Source organism: Musa acuminata, chromosome BXJ2-6 (assembly GCF_036884655.1).
Source record: "Musa acuminata AAA Group cultivar baxijiao chromosome BXJ2-6, Cavendish_Baxijiao_AAA, whole genome shotgun sequence".
NCBI lineage: Eukaryota > Viridiplantae > Streptophyta > Magnoliopsida > Zingiberales > Musaceae > Musa > Musa acuminata.
In genome coordinates this window covers 37,926,920-37,951,356 of record NC_088343.1, presented here as the reverse complement: position 1 = coordinate 37,951,356, position 24,437 = coordinate 37,926,920, and the positions used below count along the sequence as shown (strand labels likewise).

The 24,437-nt window shown below is 39.1% G+C and overlaps 4 protein-coding genes and 1 pseudogene across 6 annotated transcripts; 1 reads left to right on the top strand and 4 right to left on the bottom strand.

Moving 5' to 3' along the window:
* Positions 1–1,034: 1,034 nt before the first annotated feature.
* Positions 1,035–4,998, bottom strand: LOC135615457 (phosphatidylinositol 4-kinase gamma 4-like). 3 transcript variants are annotated; one of them, XM_065113967.1, is made up of 4 exons: positions 4,714–4,998; positions 4,446–4,571; positions 2,899–4,346; positions 1,035–1,742 (listed from the first exon to the last, which is right to left on the bottom strand). In XM_065113967.1, the coding sequence occupies exons 3-4, from the start codon at positions 4,249–4,251 to the stop codon at positions 1,365–1,367; spliced, it is 1,731 nt and encodes a 576-aa protein (XP_064970039.1). In that variant the 5' UTR covers positions 4,252–4,346; positions 4,446–4,571; positions 4,714–4,998; the 3' UTR covers positions 1,035–1,364. The 3 variants fall into 3 exon arrangements, with proteins under 3 accessions (XP_064970039.1, XP_064970042.1, XP_064970041.1); XM_065113970.1 differs by lacking the exon at positions 4,446–4,571; XM_065113969.1 differs by lacking the exon at positions 4,714–4,998 and having other exon boundaries at positions 4,446–4,694.
* Positions 4,999–5,444: 446 nt separating this feature from the next.
* Positions 5,445–7,811, top strand: LOC135615456 (pentatricopeptide repeat-containing protein At3g49240, mitochondrial-like). Its single transcript, XM_065113966.1, has one exon. The coding sequence runs from the start codon at positions 5,488–5,490 to the stop codon at positions 7,555–7,557; it is 2,070 nt and encodes a 689-aa protein (XP_064970038.1). The 5' UTR covers positions 5,445–5,487; the 3' UTR covers positions 7,558–7,811.
* A 3,637-nt stretch (positions 7,812–11,448) lies between these two features.
* LOC135615455 (uncharacterized) lies at positions 11,449–14,385 on the bottom strand. The gene is made up of 3 exons (XM_065113965.1): positions 14,236–14,385; positions 13,674–13,862; positions 11,449–11,927 (listed from the first exon to the last, which is right to left on the bottom strand). The coding sequence occupies exons 2-3, from the start codon at positions 13,853–13,855 to the stop codon at positions 11,741–11,743; spliced, it is 369 nt and encodes a 122-aa protein (XP_064970037.1). The 5' UTR covers positions 13,856–13,862; positions 14,236–14,385; the 3' UTR covers positions 11,449–11,740.
* A 497-nt stretch (positions 14,386–14,882) lies between these two features.
* On the bottom strand, positions 14,883–19,125 carry LOC135615454 (NADH dehydrogenase [ubiquinone] iron-sulfur protein 7, mitochondrial-like; annotated as a pseudogene).
* Positions 19,126–19,260: 135 nt separating this feature from the next.
* Positions 19,261–24,306, bottom strand: LOC135615453 (uncharacterized). The gene is made up of 7 exons (XM_065113964.1): positions 24,025–24,306; positions 23,794–23,904; positions 22,867–22,935; positions 21,131–21,262; positions 19,958–20,035; positions 19,758–19,880; positions 19,261–19,678 (listed from the first exon to the last, which is right to left on the bottom strand). The coding sequence occupies exons 1-7, from the start codon at positions 24,241–24,243 to the stop codon at positions 19,493–19,495; spliced, it is 918 nt and encodes a 305-aa protein (XP_064970036.1). The 5' UTR covers positions 24,244–24,306; the 3' UTR covers positions 19,261–19,492.
* Positions 24,307–24,437: the final 131 nt, after the last annotated feature.

Here is a 24,437-nt window from a genome sequence, read left to right as displayed (position 1 = left end):
TGATGGGAATAACCTTCAGAAATGTTGGAACCATTGTCTCCCTGTTCAAGCCAATTTGGCTGCAGAGCACTGACCCAAACTAAAGAGAAATCAAGAAACAGTGCCAAGAAAGTTCTATCAAATCCATCAGATTACTCCACCGACAAAAATGCACGCGTCCATTGCATAATCTCCGGAAATTCTGAAAAGAAGAGATAAAAAAAAAAACAAGAGAAGACCAGACCATGGAGTATCACCATGTCAAGGTGGTTCATGTTCTCATCATCGTTAGAACTAACGCCCATTTGCATCGATGCTTTCCACCATGGAGTAATCGATTTGTGACTTCTCACGTATACCAGGAGAGCTCTCCTCCCAAGGGGAAGAGAGGGCTGGCAATTATAGCAGGAGACCGAGATGCGAGGCGTTCGACGAGGGGCGTCCACGGACCTCTTCAAACTCCCAAAAGGTTTTATCTTGTTTACGGCTTCGCATGGATCGTTCTGTAAACTACTTAATCTACGCACGAACATAAATAAATAAATGCTAATGATTTGTGTGTTCCATAATCATGTACAGATTAAGGATGAGTCACCTATAGCTTAATCAATATAAACTCTTGATCCAGTTTAAACCCATACCAGTAGTAAACAAATATGTTAACTTGATTGATCTAAAAGAATTATTATGATATTATAACTTGAATGTAATTCCTTGATTTAGTTCCGATATACAATAAAAGTTTATTGTGATGTAATGCCATGATACGTTACGTCCAGATTTGATTTTAAACTATGTTGGTTTTTTTTTTTTTTGACCAAGACATTGAACATTTAAGTGGAACATTGAGTCGTAATATTCACATCACAATAAACTTTCAAACCTGCATGGCAGAATATAATTTTGAGAAATGAATCTTTGGAATGATTTATTTTAATGATTTGAGATAATTCCAAGCACACAAGTATCAGCTCCACATATATCAATAGTGGCCGCAAAACATTTTGAGATGAAGAGAGAAAACACATGGAAATAGAGAGGAAGAGACATCTATATAAAAGCGAAAAAAGACATCAGGTTTTATTGACCTCTGGATGTATGCATCAGCTTTTTAGACAATAAGATTCATGAGCTTCTGTTCATCTTCTCAGTAAACTGTGTGAGACTTGAGCCGAAAGAAAGAGATGTTAAGTGCTCCAGTTCAAATGTCTCAAGTAACCTCACACCTGTGTATGATCAAGCATGATCATCACTAAATAGCAAAAAGAAAATGAAAAAATAGATGGGGTAAGTTGCAGCGACTGGCACGTGGATCGAGACATTATTTAGATACAACCTCCATCAGTCGACTGCAACCTATCCACTTACAGCTTGCATATGGTGATCTATATGGTTAGTTCATTAAGATGACAATCCATGATGTTGGAAATAGACTCCATGAAAACAGTTTCAGTAATTCCTGGGAAGGCAATACTATTTGCTTCATGGATAATTTCTTCAATTTTGGACTCCTCGTTGATGGTTTCTCTGCACAAGATACTTCCGATGTCATATGGTGTCAGACCTTTCTCGACTCCCTTCTTCAGTAGCATGGTGGAGATGCGAAGAGTGCGAGAACACTCCAGAGACAACTCCCAGCCATAGAACTTCAGAAGAGCAATATCCTGCTCAGCATCCAGCGATCGAATGTAGTCAATTGTTTCAGTGTCAAACGGCTGACGTGATTGAGGCCAATAGAGCCACTCAAAGGTGCAGTCTTCAAACTGCAACAATAAAAGCATTAAAGACAGAAAATTTTCTCAAGATTTTAATGAAAGTAATATGCTAAATAGAAGTAGGTGTTACAAGTTGTTAGGCACGTTAGAAGCTCAAACTAAAGATACTGATCTCACATACATCTTTGCCCCCGTTTCTATTGTCGAATGTTAAATCAAGACTATACAATATATGTCACATTAAGATATCTACAATTTCAAGCAATAACACACTCGATTAAAAGAAATGTGAAAGATAATACTCTTAAAGTTATAAGCAAAACAAAGTCAACATGTGAATCAGAAATCAGCATCCATTTTGTATTATAATGTAATGGATTGTCACAAGAATACACAAAACACACTATTCTCAATCTAAAGACACATATTTGCTAATTCTAAGTGTTGAAGGCAATATCATTTTCACTAACTTTCAAGCCCCAATAAAATATTGCTCCCACTGCTCCACCTGTCATGTTCTTCAATTCCAAGAAAAAAATGTTTTCAAAGGAGGAAGAATAATGTAAGTCGAACAGAACTGCTACAACAGATGCTGAATAGTCGCACAAAGAAAAACATGTAAAGCAATAATAAAAAGTGTACTGCACAAAATGAAAGGGAATATCAAAGTGAAATCCATGTAGACAAGAGACTGATGAAGATAGATGAATTTGAAATAATGTGAGGAAGATTTAATGAGAGATTGGATGTCAACAGTAATCTGAAGATACGTAATGAATTTTACTTCCCAATTGACCGATAACAACAGTATGACATGAACCTTGGTGTTATTGTAAATTTGTTCCCTAGTGACTCGAGTGAACAAGGTTTGAATCAAGAAATTGCTTCTATGCTTCTAGGATAAGACAATGTGGATCAAACCATTCTAAACTCCATATAAATGGAAGCCTCATGCACAAATATGCTGATTTGGTTAGTTTAAGATAATCTTCCACCCTTTTCCTAATGTACAAGTTGCTTAGTCTAAGCCTAAAAGATTAAAGCATGTAGCTACTATCAGACCCAGTGATTGAAATATTGACTGCAGAGTCTGGACTATAGCTGTACACATAAACATGCATCTATATGATCCTAAAAGATGAAAACCTCATGCACAAATATGCCGATTCACCTCAGAGTCTACATGATGAAGTGATAAACTCACATTCTCAGGAAGGCAGTATCCATGATCAATTGGAACCAGCACCAAGTGGTCTTCTTCTCCCTCCTTGCATAGTAGTATATTCCCAGCATGTCGATCAGCATTTGCCAGTCTTATATCCAACACACAGATTTTATGAACTTCTTGAACTGGAAATGCCCGAGGTCCCATTTCTTCACAACTTCCACAGTTCTTCATGAACATCTGCAATGACCCAATCTTAAAATGCTTCATTGCATGCTCATATTCTACAGGATGGTTGAAACTTCCGTGCAAGCACCGCACCAAAACTGTTGGTGGAACACCAGAAAACCCAACATCAACACATGAAAATGACCGGCGCCCACTTAAAGGATGGTCAAGTATGTAAGCTGCGACTTCCCTAAGGGCGCCTTCTCCTACTCGAGTCCTCCTCTTCAAACCTTCACCGTTCACTGACAATGGAAGTCCTCGAGGATTGTTTTCAGCCATTGGCTCCTCATCAATTGGTTTAAAAACAGCAACAAATTTGTCACCTGATATATCCTGCATAAAGTAAGCTCCCCCTGTACCTTCCAAAGACATGATTGGTGGATTCCCATTCTCCAATCCAGCAAGAGTAGCATGAAGGAGATCCCTGATCACTTGAGGCAACTCAATCTTTGGGTTCACGATGATTGGCTCAATCCAGACATTCTTACATGTAGACTCTGTGGTCGTTACCTGAATATCATTCACATTTTCCTTCTCTTCGGACAATGGTGCTACAATGGAAAGCTCAAAGTCTCGTTCAACAGGCTTTGACCTCAACTCTGCTGATTTGTGCAAAAGTAAATGAAACACAGCATCATCATTCTTGCAAATATCATGAATCATCCTCTTGTCATCGAGTTCCTCGCAAGCAAAGACAAGTTTTTGATTTTGAAGATCCACATATGGGTTACCCGTCTTAGCAATTTGCCTTTTAACATATTGTACAGTTTGGCCCCCCTCGATATGAAACTTGAATTTCTTCCCACATGCAGTTTTAACAGTGATGACACGAACATCTGAGATGTGGATGACAAGGTGGAGGATGTTCCCATTGGAGATCCCATAATCCCGGATGAGGCTATCATTCCTACTCAGCTCTCTGCCATCAAACACTAGCTTCTGATTTTTCACAACAAACCCTTTGCAGGTCTGGATCCTAAGCTTCACAGAGGCAATCGAGTCAGAAGCCAGAACGCTCATTGGGGTCATGGAAGCACCAGGAACTGCAAGGTAAATCATAATGGACTCCACGGAACAATGTGGGGTTCTCGTGCCATTAGATTGGAAGAAAGAGACAGCAGGATCTTCATTGATTGGCCTAAGAGTGATTCCGGCGGATGCCATCCTGAATCCTCAACTCGTCGCTAGCGGAATGAACCACGAGCAAGACGAGGGCCTCTCAAAACGTAAAGGCCACTTCTGAATTCGATCCAATGCACCTGCGGACAGATCAATGAGTGAGCACCTAAGAGGCCTGATTAAATCCACAAATCCTTATCTAACTGTAAAAATCCAATTTTTCATAAATCCAACCCCACCAAAAAGAAAACTTTGGCTTGGAACTCTAAATTCCCGCAGACCCCAATTTCCCCAGCGAAGTCCGAGCTAACACTAGACTTGAAAGGAATCAGCTTTACGTCGATCAGGGCTCCAACCAAGACCAACTGCGATTGACAGGTCGTTTTGTGCGCAAAATGCGATCAAAACAGCATGAGAAGGGCGAAAGAAGATCGAGAATTTGAGACATTAAAGACAATGTGGTAGACCCGCCGAAGAGCAATGTCAAAAAGAGGAATGGATTCTTACCGGGATGGAAGAACCAAGTGCTAGGGGGCGACGCAGGGGATCTTAAATTGGGCGATAAAAATAGCAAACCGCTTCGATCGATTGACGAGGGGCGTTTCGTCAAATCAGGGCTTCGCTTCGACCCGATCGCGCCCTTCCTATCTACCACTCGCGCCAGTTCCGGCCTTGGCTGCGAGCATTGCGCTTCGCAAGTCCCTCGAAATGGGAACTGCGAGCGACGGTAAGAGACGACGAGCTACGTCGTCGGATCTGTCGCCGTTTTCCACGGTCTGATCCGAACCTGACGGAAATGCTCATGTTGACGGCGTTATAATGCGATAACCTGGGTTTGAATTACCAAAATGCCACCACGGGCCTTTTATGCTTTATTGGGCTTAATATATCCCACCATAAATTTATCCTCACTCCGCGCATCAAGATTCGTGAAATATTGTCCATTCACTATCCGACGCCTCGTTGGGCTTGGATTGTCCCCTCCGACTTGGATGCTCATCATCGATCTGCTTCAAGATTCGCAAAACGTTGTACGGTACTATCTAGGGCCTTGTTGGGCTTGGATTAGCCCGTCCGTTGCAAGCCCATCATTGTGAGCTATCCTAGGCCTCGTTGGGCTTGGATTGAGCCTCGTTGATTCGCATCAAGATTCGTGAAAACCATCCAACGCGTCCATCCTACGAATCGGAACCTCCAAACCCCCAAACCCTCGTCTATATCGTGCCGACGCCGAGCTCTCAGTCGTCTTCCAATCCTCAACACCCCCGCGGAAGAGGAGGAATGGCTCTCTCGAAACCCCTCTTCCTCTCCCACCACCTCAAATCCCTCAAACCGTATTACCCCCGCCCTTCCTTCCCCTTCGCCTCCCACCTCCGCCTCTTCTCCTTCGCCACCCCGGAGGAGGCAGCCGCCGAGCGCCGCCGCCGCAAGCGCCGCCTACGCATCGAGCCACCCCTCTCCTCCCTCCGCCAGCAGCAGAAGCCACCCTCCTCGTCCGCCCCTCCTCGGTCCCCAAGGACGGCCCCCAACCCTAACGCCCCGAAGCTTCCGGAGCCCATCTCCGCCCTCGCCGGCAGCCGCCTCAACCTCCACAACCGCATCCTCACCCTCATCCGCGAGAACGATCTCGACGAGGCCGCACTCCTCGTCCGCCATTCCATCTACTCCAACTGCCGGCCCACCATCTTCACCGCCAACGCTGTTCTCCACGCCCTCCTCCGCCAGTCCCGCTACGCCGACCTGCTTTCCCTTCACCGCTTCATCACCCAGGCAAACGTTTCCCCCACCGTCATCACCGTCAACCTGCTTCTGCAGGCCTACTGCGACTGCCGCAAGACCGACATCGCCCTCGAGCACTTCCGCCTACTCCTTAAAGACGACGCGCCTTTCCCTCCCTCTCCCACCACCTACCGCATCCTTGCCAAAGGACTGGTCGACAATGGCAAGCTCGACCAAGCCCTCGAACTAAAGGACGACATGCTGGCCAAGGCCTTCGTGCCACCCGACCCCATCGTCTACAACTACCTCATGCAGGGCTTTGTTAAAAAAGGCGACCCCGACAAGGTCGTCTCTCTCTATGAGGAGCTGCTGGAAAAGGTTGGCGGCGGAAAGATCCTTGACGGCATCGTGTATGGGAACCTCATGAAGGGCTATTTCGGAAAGGGAATGGAGAAAGGAGCCATGGAGATATGCCGCGATGTCCTAGGTGAAGGCTCCAAGGTCAGATTTGGTGCAGTGAGCTATAACCTGGTGCTGGACGCGTTGGGAAGGAATGGAAAGTTCGAGGAGGCCATTGACCTGTTTGATCGGATGCTAAAAGAGCACGACCCTCCGAGGAGGATCACGGTGAATTTGGGAACCTTTAATGTGATGGTGGATGCCTACTGTCTTGCTGGGAGGTTCCCAGATGCAATCACTGTCTTTAGGAAGATGGGCGAGCAGAAGTGCATCCCTGACACATTGTCTTATAACAGTTTGATTGAACATCTTGGGAGCAACAAGTTGGTTCCAGAGGCGGAGGAATTATACAAAGAGATGGGTGAGCGTGGGATCAATCCAGATGAATACACGTATGTCTTGCTAGTGGAATCATGTTTTGGAGTGGATAGGGTGGATGATGCAACAGGGTATTTTCAGAAGATGGTGGAGTTGGGGCTGAGGCCAAATGCAACTGCATATAATAAAGTCATTGGTGGACTGGTGAATGTAGTACGGCTCGATGAAGCAAAGAAGTTCTTCGACCAGATGTTGGAGAAGGAGGTGAAACCAAATGTTATGAGTTATGAGCTGCTTCTGAAAGGTTTCATTGACTCTGGCCGGTTGGATGATGGACTTAAAACACTAAAGGATCTGCTGTTAGATGATGGAGTGACATTGAGCCAAGAAATAAAGGAGCTTATGGAGGAGGCATTGAGGAAGGAAGGGAGAGAGGAGGAGATGGGAAAACTGTATGAGGATGTTGAGAGGGAGAAGGCTGAACGATTGGCCCGGGAAGCGGAAGAGAAAGCAAGAGCCGAGGCTCTTGCTAAGGAAGAAGAGGAGAAGAAGAAGAGGGAAGCTGCTGAGAAGGAAGCAGCTGCTGCAAGGGCTAGTGCTGCAGCTATTGAGGCAATTTTGGGACGGAAGAAGGATGCTGCCAACGAGGAGTCTACTGCTGTCGGTTCCAGTGCTCCTGTTAGTGGGATACTTGGTGAAGAGAAGAATGGTAGTGAGTCATCTGTACAATCTGAAACTGCTGATTCAGCAGCTAATTGCGAGGTTCTTCCAGAAGAAATAAATGATGGTTTGGACGATGAAGCAAAGAAAGGATCTGGAGATGCTGATCAACAGGTATCTGCCTCAGGAAATTGAGCTTGTCTCAAGAACAAATCGTTGGAGGGGCTTGATAAGATAATCTTCTATTCCATGTCATTGTTGTCTGTTACTGTAGTTCTGAAGTTCCATTTGCAACATATCATAACTTGTCATGATAGGAGTATAATGCATCTAATTGTTAAAGGTTGTTCACAGTGTTGATCTTACAAACTATAAGTTCTGGTTCTATTTTTACTGGAATGTCATAACATCAAAAAACTCATGTTTTGAATTAAGATGATTACACTCAATGTATGGCTAGAATGTGGCATTTTCTGCACCAATAACCTGTGCTATGTTTGCTGATCTTCTCTTTGGAAAAGTGATTTGCTGTAAGTTTCTGATGGCTTTCACTTTCTGCATGTAATTCAATGAATTAAGAATTTCTTATTTTTCGCAAATATCATGCTTCGGCTCAAGGTTTAGGTTTTGGCCTTCTCGAACTTTTCCTCTGGTACAATGCTTTATCTATCATGTTTGCTGCATAGTTCTAAACCTTATTTGCATTTGATCACTTGTGCTATTCATTTTGTCTTTCAGTATCAATGTCTCAAAGTTACTAAGAATATATTCTCTGCTCTCAGAATTTTGTTCACAGAGCTTTGTATGGACATCACCATGTTATTTTAATTCTGAAGTTCAATTTGCTATTTGTTTTAGCTTACTGTAATAGGAGTGTAATGCAGCTAACTACTGAAGTTTACATGTTTTTGAATATTGGTGACCATTTGAACTATAAGTTCTGGTTCTAGTTTTATCACACCATTGTCAAGGAAAAAAACCCATTATTTGGAATAAAAAAAATTCTGTTACTACTACTAGATAGAACATATGCATTTGTGCTATATCTTCTGGCGTGCTTTATTGAGTAGTGCTTTGCCAGACAATGTATAACTTCTATCCGATTCTGGTATGATCCAGTTTGATGATTATCTCACATGGAAACCTATAGCCGATTGCACTTTCTTCACATATTCAAGTATAAACTCAAGGACTTGTATCTTTTGCAGATAAGAACATATTTTTAAGAAGGTTTAATGTTTTAGCTTTCATGGAGCTCATCCTTTGGTTCTATCTGTGGATCTGAGATGGATTCTGCTTTATCTATTATTATTGTTTTTCAGTGCCTATGTGGATTTCAAAATTCTTTCAATGTCGATTGTTATCCTTTGGTTCTAGCTGTGGATCTGAGATGGATTCTGCTTTATCTATCATTATCGTTTTTCAGTGCCTATGTTGATTTCAGAATTCTTTCATTGTCTTTCGTTATCCTTTGGTTCTAGCTGTGTATCTGAGATGGATTCTGCTTTATCTATCATTATCGTTTTTCAGTGCCTATGTTGATTCCAAAATTCTTTCAATCCAATCTCTCAAATTGATCAATTATAGTATGGTGCATGCTAGGGTGAGTGGTGCTCATACCATCATGTACCTCCAATCCCATCAATGGATAGTCCTTTCCTATTTAGATTCTTTATCATTCTCAATTCTAGATCTATTTTGATATCAATTGTCATGAGAACGATAACCATATGTCATAAGAACGATAACCAAAACCTGGACATGAGATCCCAACCCCACAATGGTTTCACACCATGATATATCTTTGGCCCCGTCCATGAGTAATCCTTTTCTACTTGAGTCTCTCACCCAATACTAAGACTGTTCTTGTACCATTTGTCATAATATGGATCAATGAAATAATTGACTACAAACATGTTTAAGTCAGGTTAATACTAATAGACACATCTAACCCTCTTGACCTGACTCAAATCTCCACTTCTAGGTGTCTCAGCTGTTCGGTTGCTCTCTTCAAATTTTAGTGCTGCAAACTTTGTTGAAGAATAAACCAGGGGAATGTTATTCCCTCACTGTTCTTTACCTGCATTTTGTCAAATGCCCTGGGGACATCCCAATTCAATTGACAATGAAATTGGAGCTGTGAATTAATAGATAGCAACAATATGCATTAGGTAGGGGTGAAAATCTTGATGTGAACCCATTGCATTTCGCAGCCTAACCTGAATAAGCTAGAGTATCATCTTTTGATTATTGTTCGACCTAATCCAACCTTTTTTTTTTTTTCCTGATAATCAATGTAAATCTTTCCTGGCCTGCTGGAAATCTTCATTAGCTGGAAGGAAGGTTGGATTTGGATCCACTTTATGTCCTTATTGTCCCTCCTCAACCCGATCGGACTCGACTCAATCCAATCCCTGTAAGTTGGTTGCTGAAACTCTTTCACAAGCTACACCTGCAGAGTTTAACAACTGAACATGTCTTCACTAATGTAGGTTTTTATTTTATCTGGTATCGTATGCTTTATCCTTGTTTATTATCCAAGCATGATGTAAAGTGTCAAAGAATATTGCTGTTATCTAATTCCTTGGAGACCATTTCTGAACAGATTAATATTACTTGGTAAGGATCAGTGGCCATAGGTGGCATAAGTTCATCCACTCTTGAAGTGTGCATGATGACATTCTGCTCATGTAGGCTGCTTATTTAAGAGTGTTATTAGAATTCTTGTTGATGATCTTCTCGGGACCAAATAAACTTAAGGAGGGCCAATCTTTTGAAGGATTGATTTGCTAAGAGACTCATCTAGCTGCAATATGGCTTTTTTCCACAGGTAAAGAGTTATCCACTTAGAGATTAGATCTTTCCCATGACACAGCTCAATGATACTCCTGATCATATATGTTGTTCCTATGCCAACTCAACAAGCAGTCCTACCTCAGTTGTTGCAGTGTGTGTTGGTAGCAAATTAGAATACATTGAAATCATAATGGCTTTTTTCCACAGGTAGAGTTATCCACTTAGAGGTTAGATCTTTCCCATGACACAGCTCAATGATACTCCTGATCATATATGTTGTTCCTATGCCAACTCAACAAGCAGTCCTACCTCAGTTGTTGCAGTGTGTGTTGGTAGCAAATTAGAATACATTGAAATCATAATGGAGCTTTAGAATACTTTACATTAGATTTCGTACATATTTGGAGACCAGAGACAGGCTTACTACTATCATCCATCAACCCTCATCCTTGGTGGTGTTTGGTGTGTGTCGATTGCCATGTCATCATTAATTTTGGGAGGTGATCCTTATCGATGTAGTCTAATTTTGGGAGAGAATTCTAATTGTGGTTGTTTTAGATGTTAGCAATTGTGGACTGAAGTGAAAAGAGGGAGGAGTAAGTACCTCTTTCTTGGCTTCTTCTTAGTGCTTTAGCATCTCCAAACAACAAAACAAATAATAAACATTATTGTTTATTCCAACATCCAAGATGCGTGAAATATACAGAAATACTTGAATATGCATCATGAACATGATTCATTGATATAGCTTGAAGAAAGAATTGGTATCTGGTTCATACAACCTGATCATACACTTTCTTGGCTTCTTAGTGTTTCAGCATAAAACATCTCCAAACAACAAATCATAAACATTACTGTTTATTACAACATGCAAAATGCCTGAAATATACATAAATACTTGATTGAATATGCATCAAGAACATGATTCATTAATATAGCTTGAAGAAAGAATTGGTATCTGATTTATACAACCTGATCATACACTTTCTTGGCTTTTTAGTGTTTCAGCATAAAACATCTCCAAACAACAAATCATAAACATTACTGTTTATTACAACATGCAAAATGCCTGAAATATACATAAATACTTGATTGAATATGCATCAAGAACATGATTCATTGATATAGCTTGAAGAAAGAATTGGTATCTGATTTATACAACCTGATCATACACTTTCTTGGCTTCTTAGTGTTTTAGCATAAAACTTCTCCAAACAACAAAACAAATAATAAACATTACTGTTTATTACAACATGCAAAATGCCTGAAATTTACAGAAATACTTGAATATGCATCAGGAACATGATTCATTGATATAATTCCAAGAAAGAATTGGTAACTGGTTTATACAACCTGATCGTACAAAACAGGTTTCTGAATCTGGAACAGGAAGGAGTAGGATCAAGCGTATTTTGTGTAACAAGAAGAAAACAAGCCTCCAAATTATTGAGGGAACAACATCTGTCTAGCTGACTACCAGCTTAATTAATTTATGGGCAAAATTAAAATCAAGGTGAAAAAATTCATCATCCAACAATCGAAAATTTGACAGACGAGCAAACTGGCTTTCGATTGAGAAGGTTCAAACGTAGTAGCCAGTAAAGGTGAATCCTCGTCCAACTATCTCACCAACACAGGACCATGCGTACAGCTCGAGACCAAATAATGCTGCTATGCTGGCTTCCTCGACTTTGAGATCCTTTATGTTTCTCCAGATGTGCCTCAGGCCATCAATCTCCTTCCAGAATGATTCGTACCGACCAGGAATGCTGCAATTGAAAGCTGTTTATATAGAGGCATTCTAAGCCTAGACTTTCTTTTCATCAAAATCAAAATCTGAACTTTATACAACCTGCATGGAGTAATAATATTGACCTATCTTGAATGATAATTTAAGGGGATTTTGTTAAGAGAGGGCCATAACAGAACAAGCATAAACCTCTTCAGGAAAATTGAGGTCCAAACCTCCAAGCAAACCAAAATATTCATTATCGATCCACTTCTTAAATATTCCTAGTATAGATGCACTTCCTAAAACATAAGTCCAACTCCAACTTATAAAACAAAATCATTTATTTGCAACATATCATAGAAAACAGTCATGATGGATACAACATTAGCTTAAATGAAGACTAAGTTAAATAAGTCATTTAAATAACTTCATGAATCTTGCTGTCATCATATATGAACTCTGAATATAATGATGATCATGTTTATCAGCTCCAAGGTACCTCTAATGTCCAAAATAAATCTTTTTTGGTCAATGTTAAGTCTGTCTACCATAATGAAAAATGTACTGTAAAGGATCATCACAAGGTAAATTCAAGAAAAGGGTTCAAATGTTGGCTTATCCCCTCGCTCTAACTGCTGCTCAGCACAGGTGAGCGGCCAAAGGAAGCCAAAGCTCAATATTCACCCATCACACAATGTGCATTGTGTGCCACGATAACAACCTTTCCCGTGGAATACCACGCCACTCCATGGCTTAAGGGGGAAGCGCTCGGCCTTGGGCGTGTTATTTTGCAGAAGCATCCTAAAGGACACATTACTGATGGTGACAGTAAGACTTCAACACGTTCCTTGACAGCAGCAGCAGTATGATTTATCAAAAGTTAGAAAAAAAAAACAAAAGATTGTGTTTGTTTCAAGACTAGAGTAATAGGGTTGAATTATCTAACTTAGCTAGTTAATTTCAATCCTTTTTGTTTTACTGCTGATTGCTATCAAGCAAACTCTTTTATCTTGTTAACAAAGAATACAACATAAGATCATTTTAACGCACACTTCCACTTCCAGGTTATTTGGTTTAACCTCCTTTGACTAGATGATATTGTTTGGAGAGTCAAATTTAACCTACCTTAACCCTGAAACATAAGCACCCCCCCCCCAATATTCGCCCATCACACAATGGAATTATCACCTATCGAGGAATTTCAAAGTATATGATAATAATAACCTGAGAAAGGACAACAAGATCAGCTTCCCTAGTTACATGGTACCTAACTATTCTACAGTTTATACGAAGCACATTTTGGGAATAAGGAAACTCCACACACACATATATACACCTATCACAATGAGGGTTCATAAAGATCCTACCTGCTCATAGAAAAATCAAGCAAAACCTTCTGAATCTGCAGATCAAGATGTCAGACGAGATTCAAACAAATATCTACATTAGGTCCAAAAAAAATCTTATACACATGCTATGCTTAGAGAAATAAATATATCATGTTGCTAAGCAGTAGGACAATCTATGGCACACAAACCAACCTTCTACCTCTCTAGTTGCTCTTGCTCATTTTTGATACTTGTTATGGATTTAATCAAACCATATATAACAGACCAATACTCTTATTCATGAACCAATAATCACACTCAAACCAGAAAACATATGTTCAATGATCATTATTTAGGCTCATCTTGTTTGACAAATGTTTACCAACAAGACCAACCCAATCGCGATACTTGTCTGTATTCCCTAACAAAGTATATAAAAAGATGCGAATCCGAACCTTGCCAGACGCGTGTAAAAGAGCTGCTTTGACAACTCTTGGCACTTCTCGACGGAAGGTGGTTGAACAATATACTGCTTGTTCTTCTCCAGAAGCTCCTTATAGTATGCGCAACCGTTCTTCGCCACAAACTCCGAGGCTTGGGCAGCCTTAGATCGAAGCTGGTGCAGCCTCGCCGCCATCTGCCAACTAAAAAGAGACCACGCCATACAGAAAAACAATCATTTCATCAGACAGCCATTTGAAGAACGACATACAGATCATGTACACGATATAGAAGAAGACCTAACGATGACGTGCTCAACAATCCATGTCAAAAACAGAGCACAACTTTACTGAGTCAAGACCTCGAGGAATCACCAGAAGGGTAAACCCCTAAGTGATGGCACAAAACTAAAAGGAGATACAAATGCCCTATATTACAACAAGAAACGGAAGGGGGATCTGGAAAATTCCAGGTACAAGGAAACCCCAGATACGACGAGACGATAAGAAAAGAACGATCTGGAAAAGGGATTCCAATTAGAGATCGAGAGCAACTCAATCGACATAGCAAGCATACCTCTCTCCGTCGACTGGGGCAAGCAATAGATCGGAGAGCGGAACAAAGTCCGAGGAGAAGAGGTTGGGAGCGCAGCAAGGTCGCCGTGACGGCCACAGGCGTCCGATACTTAATAGCACAGATGCGGTGGGGGTACTCTCGTAATTTTGTTGCAAGAGTTAGGGCTCCGTGTCAGTCACTTTGGTGACTTCATCTTTCCGACCCGAGCCGACCCGATTCGGATCCGACCCGTTCTGCCAACTCATACAACCAGTCGGTTGGGTTGGATTCAGTCGAAGCAAATCGGATCTTATTAGATTCACAGGTCGAGTCAGGTTGAATCGAGCTGTAACGTGCTACGCTTGATCCAACTTTGACCCGACCATCCAACTGGTCCAACCCAATAGGATTGATTTGATAGGTCCAAGTCAAAGATCCCGACGCCCCACTTCAATGGTTGACTTCACAATACAAAGTATTCATAATGCTAATCATACCTTTGTCCTAAAGCTTCATCCATGAATTGACCACCTTATGATCTTAGACTTCTGTAATTAAGCTTCAACTTTCACATTAACTACAGAACAGTGGACATGCTCTGCAGAAATCTTTTTTTCTCAAGAATCACCCATCAGAGAATATTCTACATGGTCAAGAACAAACAGTACTTATTGAGTTACACAGAATATTTAGGGTTTTAGCTTCATAAAATGATATTAGTACATACAGCAGGATGAAAATTATCTGTGATGCCTTCAAAACAGAAACAGTGAAGAGAGTCTCAGCATAGTAGCTTTTATCAAGCACATCCATAGAAGCGATCCATTGATAATATGGACTCCTCTACTTGGTCCACCAAAGAAGGAAATCCTTGCGCCTGTTGATCTTCTTCTGGAGCTGGAGGACGCCGTAAAGTAGAGCCTCGGCTGTAGGAGGACATCCAGGAACATAGATGTCGACGGGAACAATTCTGTCACAGCTGCGTACAACAGAATACGAGTAATGATAATACCACCACCATTTGCACAACTGCCCATGGAAATCACCCATCGAGGCTCAGGCATCTGGTCATAGACCCTGGATGGAACAAAAGAAAAGATGAAAGATTAGTAGGTTGTGAAACGATATCCTATTATCTAAAGGAGGAAACTTTTTTAAAGAATAAATTGGGCTTTCTCTTCGATGGCATAAAAAAGGAAAGAATTTGATATTGACTTGTGAATTTGTCGTCTCCTTCATAGCTTCCATTTAAACTATTCTTTTGTTGAGATCAAAACTATAAATGGACAGAAATGAACCCCTAATGCATTAACCTACACTCCCACTAATTGCATATCAGTTTTGCATCCCAAACTCAGGAAGTTCTAGTTTGCTGAGTAACATATCAAAATTCCAGACAATCTCCAGAATGTATCCAACCATCTCTCATTTTGTTAAGTTGTATGGCAAAAAATTTGAGCAGCATATTTGCACACAAGAAGAATTGAACCTTCCCACAATCTCCTGTATGATGTACTCTGCCGAAACCTAGTAATATTATCTCCCTTTACAACAAGGCTTTGGTTCCAAGGTGCAATCATCTTAAACAGGAACGATCCAAATATACTTACGCCCGCTTAAATAATTTAAACAATAAGCCATAATGTCCCTACTATTTGGATATTTATCGTCATTAGGTTCCATAAAAAATATTTTGACATGGCAACTGCAAGTCCAAATTAAGAACATTATGTCATCCTCACAAACTAATAGAATGTAAGTTCCTATATTTTGAACTACTTAACCTTGGCATCACTGTCGGCAATTAAAAAAATTGTACCACTACAAGTTAGTTTAAGAAAATCATAGTTCAACTTCTCAAATGAGCAATAACTTCCATTGAAGACTTCCTGCCATGCTTGTACAATGATATAATGTTTCAAAATGAAAGTTCCAACAGCATGAAATAAGTCCATGACTTCTGAATCAAGAGAACTAGATTTCATCAAATATTGTTCTAGAAGATAAAACTTTGTCTAAAATATAAAATAAATATCACTCTACAACAGAGAAAACTTTAGCAACGAGAACATTTCTCCCAACAGTTGCAGATAAATAAAATTCTGTAATCAAATTCAAAATACTCTTTAAGTTATTAAGGATTAGCATAGGTGTTTTGTCAAGTGACAACTGACAAAAAAGTTCACTAGATTAACAGATATAAATTCAAGTCAACTTGGTGCAATTATCTCTTAAACATTATTCAATATCTTAAACATATATGTGATAGCTCACAGAACTACAACAATAAGCCATAATGTCCCAAATATTTGGATCTTTATCATCATTATGTTCCATAGAAAGTAACATCCTTTATTAAATAAAGAATATTTAAATCTATTTATAATTTGTACTAAAGTCTACTTAGCTCACCCTCTACCTCTCCTTATAGCATTAATGCTAATTATTTGTATTAAAGCCTCCTTAACGATTGCTCTCATCATATCCTCTTTTCCTCTAAAGAGGCTCCACCTAGTTGTTCATAAATGAAAATAAGTTCTTCTATCTATTCTAGTAATTCCATACATTTATTTTCGTCTCAGCGACACAAACATTTTTTATGAATGTTTTTTACCACCAACACTCGGATCTAGACACAAACTAAGAACTAAAAACTGATCATTGATCAAATCATCCCAGAATTGTTTATTATGTGGATGTAATTCTACCATGCTGGTAACTAAGGAACACAAAGAAATCCACCAAAACAGTGTGACAAGGAATCACCAAAAACCTTTATGCCCCCACTTTAAAGAGTTCCAGTGTCAGTAACAAATTAACACACAATATAAGACGACAGAAGCGATGAGGAAGTATTCAAAAGCAACCCATCGACAAGTTATATTGTCTTAAACAGAGCTCAGTAGCAGAAAAATCTGTGTAGCCAACCCCAGGTAGATGGGATATTATGGTGACTTGTTATACTCGGAGGCCACAGATTAACCTGAGTCCTGACAAGTTCAGGCGATCGTGTATAAGTTTCTCTAAGTTCATAAGCAATTGGAAAAACCTACATAATGCAGAATAATGGAGTTCAGTTTCCACTAAGCTTTGTACTAGAAATGAAAAGTTGGTTTACACCACGGAAAAGTCTAAACCGAAATTTGAGCGACAATACTTGCAGATTAACGACTCTTAAACCAATTGACCAAAATAGATGCTCGAGATCAAGATCCATCAAAATTTCTATTACTACAATAATGTGTTTGTAATCTAAGGACCTTAACCAACCATGATCAAACCCCAACACCAACAAAGAACAAGCCAAGTTCACGCTTTTGATACCCATATCTAAAAAGAAATTTCATGCTCGATGTTAATGTCATTTCCAATAAAATTAGGGAGGAAGGGAAAGTAAAGATTCAAATTTTGTTACTTGCGAAGAACAGGTGCCATCTTGTTGGTGAGCGTTCCGGCGACAATCATGCAATCGGACTGGCGAGGGCTGGGACGGAAGATTCCACCGAAGCGATCGAAGTCATAAAGCGAGGCGCCGGTGTGCATAATCTCCACGGCGCAGCAGGCGAGCCCGAAGGTCATCGGCCATATGGACCCGCGGCGGGCCCATTTCATCAAATCGTCCACCTTCGAGATCACGTACTCCGCCGCCTTCGAGAGGCCCGTCGTCAACGAGGCCTAAGGGAGGAGCGGCCTCGCGGAGAAGGACGCGCACGCCCTCTGCGAAGGGAGGAGAGCGAGGCGAGCGGTCCGCGGAAGGAGAGCCATGGCAGAGTAGTGGGAGCGACTCGATGTCGCGTTGAGAATGCACCGCACAGCCCAATAATTCCCGACAAAAGGGAAGTAAAAATGCTTAGTTTTTGTTATTAATAGGAGGTTCAGATAAATTACAAGGGGCGATTTTTCTGAAAAATCTCTTTATTTATTTATTATTATTATTATTATTATTTTTGGGGATGCTATCCGTTTTCACATTCGTTACCTTATTTTGCTCTAATTCTCTAAACATCACTTTTCTCTCTCTCTCTCTCTACATAACAATGATGATGTTCCTAATCATCTCGATGATGGACCTCATGATAGGACAAATAATAAAGCCTCCTAAAGAAGAAAGAAATAACAATAATGAGATAAAAATAATAAGTATTATAAGGCGAATGCAATAAGATTAAAAGTATAAGAATAGATCAAAATAATAGGTCTCATAATGGGATATAGATAATCACGATGAGACAGAAAGTTGAAAAACTCCAAGGTGAAGGAGGTGGCGACAACTATCATTACTACTTTTGTAATGAAGGAATAAAAAAGTATTAATGATAAGAATGAATATTCAAAGTATCGAAGCAAAATAGAGACAGTAAATGAGAAAACTGAAAATGAGAGACATCATGTATCAATAAGAAAAATCTAATTTTTTTTAAAAAAAATCATCTATTATATTTTTGTACGTTAATTAAACTTTTTTTGGATAATAAAATCAAATTATTAATATTAGATCTTTGATTCATTTTCCAAACTAATGGGAGGTCTATGGAAAGTCATCATTTCTTTGACTTCAATATTTGATATTCATGTCAAAATCTAACCATTTGCATGGCATAACATAATTCTGTGTGCTAATTAAACCTTTTTTTTGTGCTTATAATGAAACCAAGTTATTATATTAGATTCCTCTAATGTCATGCATCAATTGGATTCATTTTCCAAAGTGATGGGAGATAATTGGAAAGTCACCATTTCTTTAACTTTTAAATATTTGATATTCTAGTCAAAATCTAACATTTTGAGTAGCATAACATAATGCTGTATTCTATACTTTCAGGAGCTATATAATTAAAACTCTCTTTTTGTGCTTATAATCAAACAATATTATTAATATTAGCTCCCTCTAGTTTCATGTATCAGTTGGATTTAAAATTCAAAATCTCATTCACGAGCTTAACCTCTTCACCTTTTCCCATTCTCCCATGACAAAGATGCAGGGGAAAGATATTTTAAGCTACAAGGATGCAATCTAAGATCACAGAGTATCTACTAGCATAAACAGCAGAAAAGTTGCCCATAGTGCCGAGCAATGTGGATTGATGCAGATTTCCAACTTCGAGATTATGGTTGTCAGGAACATAGCACAGAAGGTCAGTCTCCATCTCTATCTGCTAAAAGAATTGAAACCTAACAAGTAACCACTAAGTTTAAATTTTAGCACAGGTACCTCCATCAGCAATAAGAGCAGTATGTCAACCACTGTATTTCCACTTGGAACCATTGTTATTGGGTACTACAGATCGGTTTTCTTTGCTTTTGGGTGACTTGAACCCTTTGTCTTTCCTGTCCACCAGTTCTTTATCTGTTCCGATACTTTGTTTATGTTCTCCTTTATCACTGTTCCAGTTCCCGTGATGCCTTGCAATATCTTCTGTTTATAATCCTGCTTAGGTGGATCCTTGTCATTTAGAATATTTCCCTGAACAACAAAGAAACATGTTTCAGAACATACAATTATTGATATATGAGAAAAATAGGCTAAAAGAACAATACTACACCAATTTCTCAGAAAAATTGTCTTCATCATCGTCGTCGTCATCATCATCATCAGCTTCACCAAATTTGCCGCTCATTAGATCTTCTCGCGAATACATTTTCATTCCTGGTGCCCCTGGCATACCCTGTCCTCATAACCGCTAAAAACATCAATTTAACTAAATAGGACAAAATTGTAATGTCAAACCAGTAGTTAAACTACCTCCATAGATCTCAAGATCTTTTCCATTTCAGCATCTTTAGAGGACTTGGCAATAAAAGGTTCTCCAGGAACCCTATCCTGTGAATTTGGAAGCATGGATTTATCAGTGCTTATTCCAAACAAAATCATATATCAGCAGTACACCACTCTGTCAGCAACAGCATGTAGCATGCAATCTTTTCAAGTAAGATGATATATTGTCTTGCTTGCAATCCTCAACAGTCAAAAACTGGTTTGACATATTTCAGCACATAGATAGCCAATTTCTTGCATATTTAGGCATGTAGCTCAACATGTGTCCTGCTGATGGAAAGATGGCACTGGGTATAATGCCATGCAGAAAACCAATGCGGAGTTGACACTGGACATCATGCAGTGCTATACCCTGTACACAGTGCCAGGACCTGACCAATGCAAGCACCATGCAGGAGCAACATGCTAAGTTGTAGCACACAGGTCTTTTGCTGGAGGTTTTCAGTATGCAGCAATAAAAGAAACAATGGAAAAGAAGGTCAATCATGCCGTAGAACAAAGAAAGTAACATTCTTACAAGTCCAATGGATAAGAATCTGCTGTATAAGCAGCACTTAGATACCAATGTCTTATGCTGAAAGTTAAACCTAGGTTTGACAAGAATAGCAGATTATGTCTGGTAGTATTGGCTCATTTTAGTCATATGCAAATCTAGAAGTTTGCAAAGATCCCATCAAACAATTTCATATCTTTCTCCTGTATATAGACAGGTACTACACTATAATACCAAACATCTAAAATCTTGTAGTAATGGGTCAACGACCTTTCAGTGATTCAAGCTACTCTGTTATGTAATATACTTTCAGATTATGATTCAAATGGTTTCCAATCTTCTAGCAAAATGACACATCTATGACATGTGCTAAGTAGCAAGGAGGCAAGCAAAACAAAGGTCATATATAGCAACAGATGTAATAAAGGTACAGATGGCTAAGCAGCAGTACACATGCCTTCCAGCTTGCTCATTATAAAAGAAATTGTTTTTTATCATTTAAACATCTCAGTTATTATATGTAACAAATATTCTGTGGGCTTTGATCAAAAGATACACGAAAGCAATCTGTAGGTCCCCAGAAGAATTGAGCTTCAGGTATGCTGTAAACTCTTAACTATCTCAAAGTATGAATTGCAACCAATTACCGCAGGAACAGGTGGTGGCTTGACAGAGCATGCTTTAGAAAGATCCTTGCAGAGAAACTTAACCAACTGATCAATTGATGGTCTTGCACTAAAAACATATTCTGCAACATCAGTATCTGAGTAACCCATGATCTGCTAACAAAAGAATGGAAAATTACAAATATGACACAAATCTTTCTTTATATATGAACATATCATCAATGCAATAATAAAAAAACTAATTGAAGAGAACATACTAAAAGGACTAAAAGGGTTTTCAGCAGTCTAATTCTAAAAGAATCAAACAAAGGCTTCCTACTATCACATCATATAATTCCTCCAAGATCTTCTAAACATAATTAAGTTTCACCAAGGAGTGATTAGCCTATACATTATGGGCGTAGACATTATAGAAGTCATTTGGGCATTCCCTTCCCAAATCAAATCTTGAATTTCTTGTTAGTCTAATGCATGTGATTAATGCAAGCAATCAAAGGAATCAGATCAGGGTCAAAAGCTCACTTGCAACACAAAAATTCTGACTTAGTTCCTAGACACAATATACACAGTGAGAGCTTTTTTCTTCCCATTGCATGACAACTTAAAAACCCCATAACGTTCATGATGGGTTTGAAGAGTGATTACTTAGGTGAAGCAGTTGATATCCGCCTGCTATCTCAGGCCACATGGTTTGCATAATTATGAATTATCTAAAATCAAGCTATCTGAATGAGCTTTAATGCATGAAATTGCAAGTGTTGCCACAATCTATGGAGTTTCCAACAAGACAAGTCATAGAATTTGACCAAATTTAACCTGCTTACCAAAGAAACAGGTTCAATGACATCTCTATTCTCTAGTAGACATATTTTAAAAACACTACAGAGATGTTAAAGTCAAAAAGATGTCAAGGACCATTTTTTCTATTTGTGCAAACTGAAGGATCACTGTACCATGTACGTCCAGATACATATCCTATAAAAATATTAGTCCCTGTAATGTGGGCAATGTGTGAACATCAACTAGTTATCAGGAATCAATATGTTGATGACCAGCATTAAAAATATTGTTCATTTCAGTAAATTTTAAGTTAAAAAAAATGTCCATCTCTGCCATAAGTCAGAGCAGATCATCATCACAAGTAGCATTTATGTCATTTGTGCAGGAGAATCTTTAATCACATCCACAAACATACAAAGAGGATTTATAGACAAAATATCAGGCTAGCTGCATATGTTCAGACAAATGTAGTCCTTGAGCAAAATGTAACCTGAAATATCAGTTTATATATATATATATATATATATATATATATATATATATATATATATATATATATATATATATATATATATATATATATATATTGCAAGTTAGAAATCCTGGGTTATACATAAACTTGCAGAATCATAGCTCTGGGAAAATGCAGCTAGCATACAGAAATATAGAATTGCAATCAAAATAGTGCTCGATTCTTAATAACATACAATGAGAGATCTAATTAGTATAGTTTTCTATAATCTCTTAAAGAAACAAAGGCACCATCAATGACCCCCTTATATGTAGCCAAAAGGCCTAAACTTTGTGGAGTATATCAATAGTGAAACAGATTTATAGTTGCACAAATCCTAGAACATAATAGAAGTTCAGCAATGACAGTCTTCTATTAAAAAATATACACATGCTAGTGCTATATCCTGACATTACACATAAAAGTCATTTTCTATATCACACAGCATCACACGCAAAAGTTTTACCTCTTGACAAGCATGTTCAATGGTTTTACATTCTGAATTACATTGTCCTTCGATGCCTTGTTCAACCAGCTGGAAAATGCAAATGTAATAAAATAAGAAACTAAGACAGATCTGATTGTAAAAATTGTAATACAAGAAAAAAATATATCTTCAGAGGAAAGTCGTATATCAAATAATGAAATCAGCAGATGGTGACATCATATGGCTTGATTTAAACAACTAAAAGGAAGACATTGAACTTCAAGTTAATGAAGTTCCATAAGTAAAATGTCTATTCCTGAAAAGGAAAAAGAAAAGGAACATAGTTGTACCGGTTAATGTGGATATCCAACCATAATTTTAGATTTATTTCAGATACAGACTATCCAAACTAATTACTCATTTTATCTTTTCTTTACAGTCATTTATAACCAATTAAGATTTGATGAATATGAATCTTAACTGATTTCAATATAGAGACCTTTTATAGATCTCAATAGTGGCAAAAGATTCATGTAGCCGACCCTAAATAGTTGGGATTTATGGCTTAGTTGTTATTGTATAATCAATTCAAAAATTACTTAAGTATAAATAAGTTGCATCTTTCGTTTGACGTAATAAAGTATTATCAAGTTACAGGTAAGCAGTTAAAATAAGTGTAGCTAGCTTCTATTAAAGCATGCACTTAGTGCAAGGAAACCTCAAATCAGCCCACATTCCACAAAACACAAACTTGTGCATGCTGGAAGCCAGGAATGAATTAAAACAATCACACTTTTAAAAACTGTTATTAGCTTATATTTTTCTCAGTTTTTCAATATTGTGCCATTATCAGAACAGAGCCCGCTAACATGTCGTTCATATATCTATGTAAATATTCTAACGAGATAGAGATATCCTGACTTACTATTCAGTGACCTGGAATCAGTTCATAGTTCGTTCACGTACCTCCAATTTATCACCTTTCTCAACAACATCAATCTGGAGAATCCAATCCGCCTCCTCCTTCTTCAAATTGCAGATATTCTCGGCTATCTCGATGATCTGAAATTCTGAAACCTAATCCGACACAAAATTCGTCCAAACGAAACCATCCGACTCAGATCAACCTCCTCGAATCCGGAAGCAACAATATCATAATAAAAAAGAACGGAAAGAAAGTGAAGAGGAAAAAACAACCTTTTTGGGCGAGATCTGAGCCTCCTTCTTCTTGACCTGGTGAATGATCTGGTGGGCGATCTTCTCACAGACCTGGCACCGGATAAAAGGGATGTCTCCCTTACGAGCAGCCGGAGGTGGCTTCTTCGAGGAAGCGACGAAATAGGGAAGCGAAGAATAGATGAAAAGGAGTAGGAGAAGAAACAACGAAGAAAGGATGCGTTGGGAGAGCCTCGCCATTTCTGCCTTCTGCTGCTCTCGCTGTTCGTCGGAGTCTCTCCACGGTCGTTCTATTGGACTTGATCCAGACTTCGGATCGATGCTTCGAGAAGAGTGGCGGATCGGACCCGCTTGCGAGCTGGCTGAACTGGACTTTGAGATTTGTGTAAACATGGAGATCCCAAGATCAAGATGGGATGCGGCTCACCTGGACC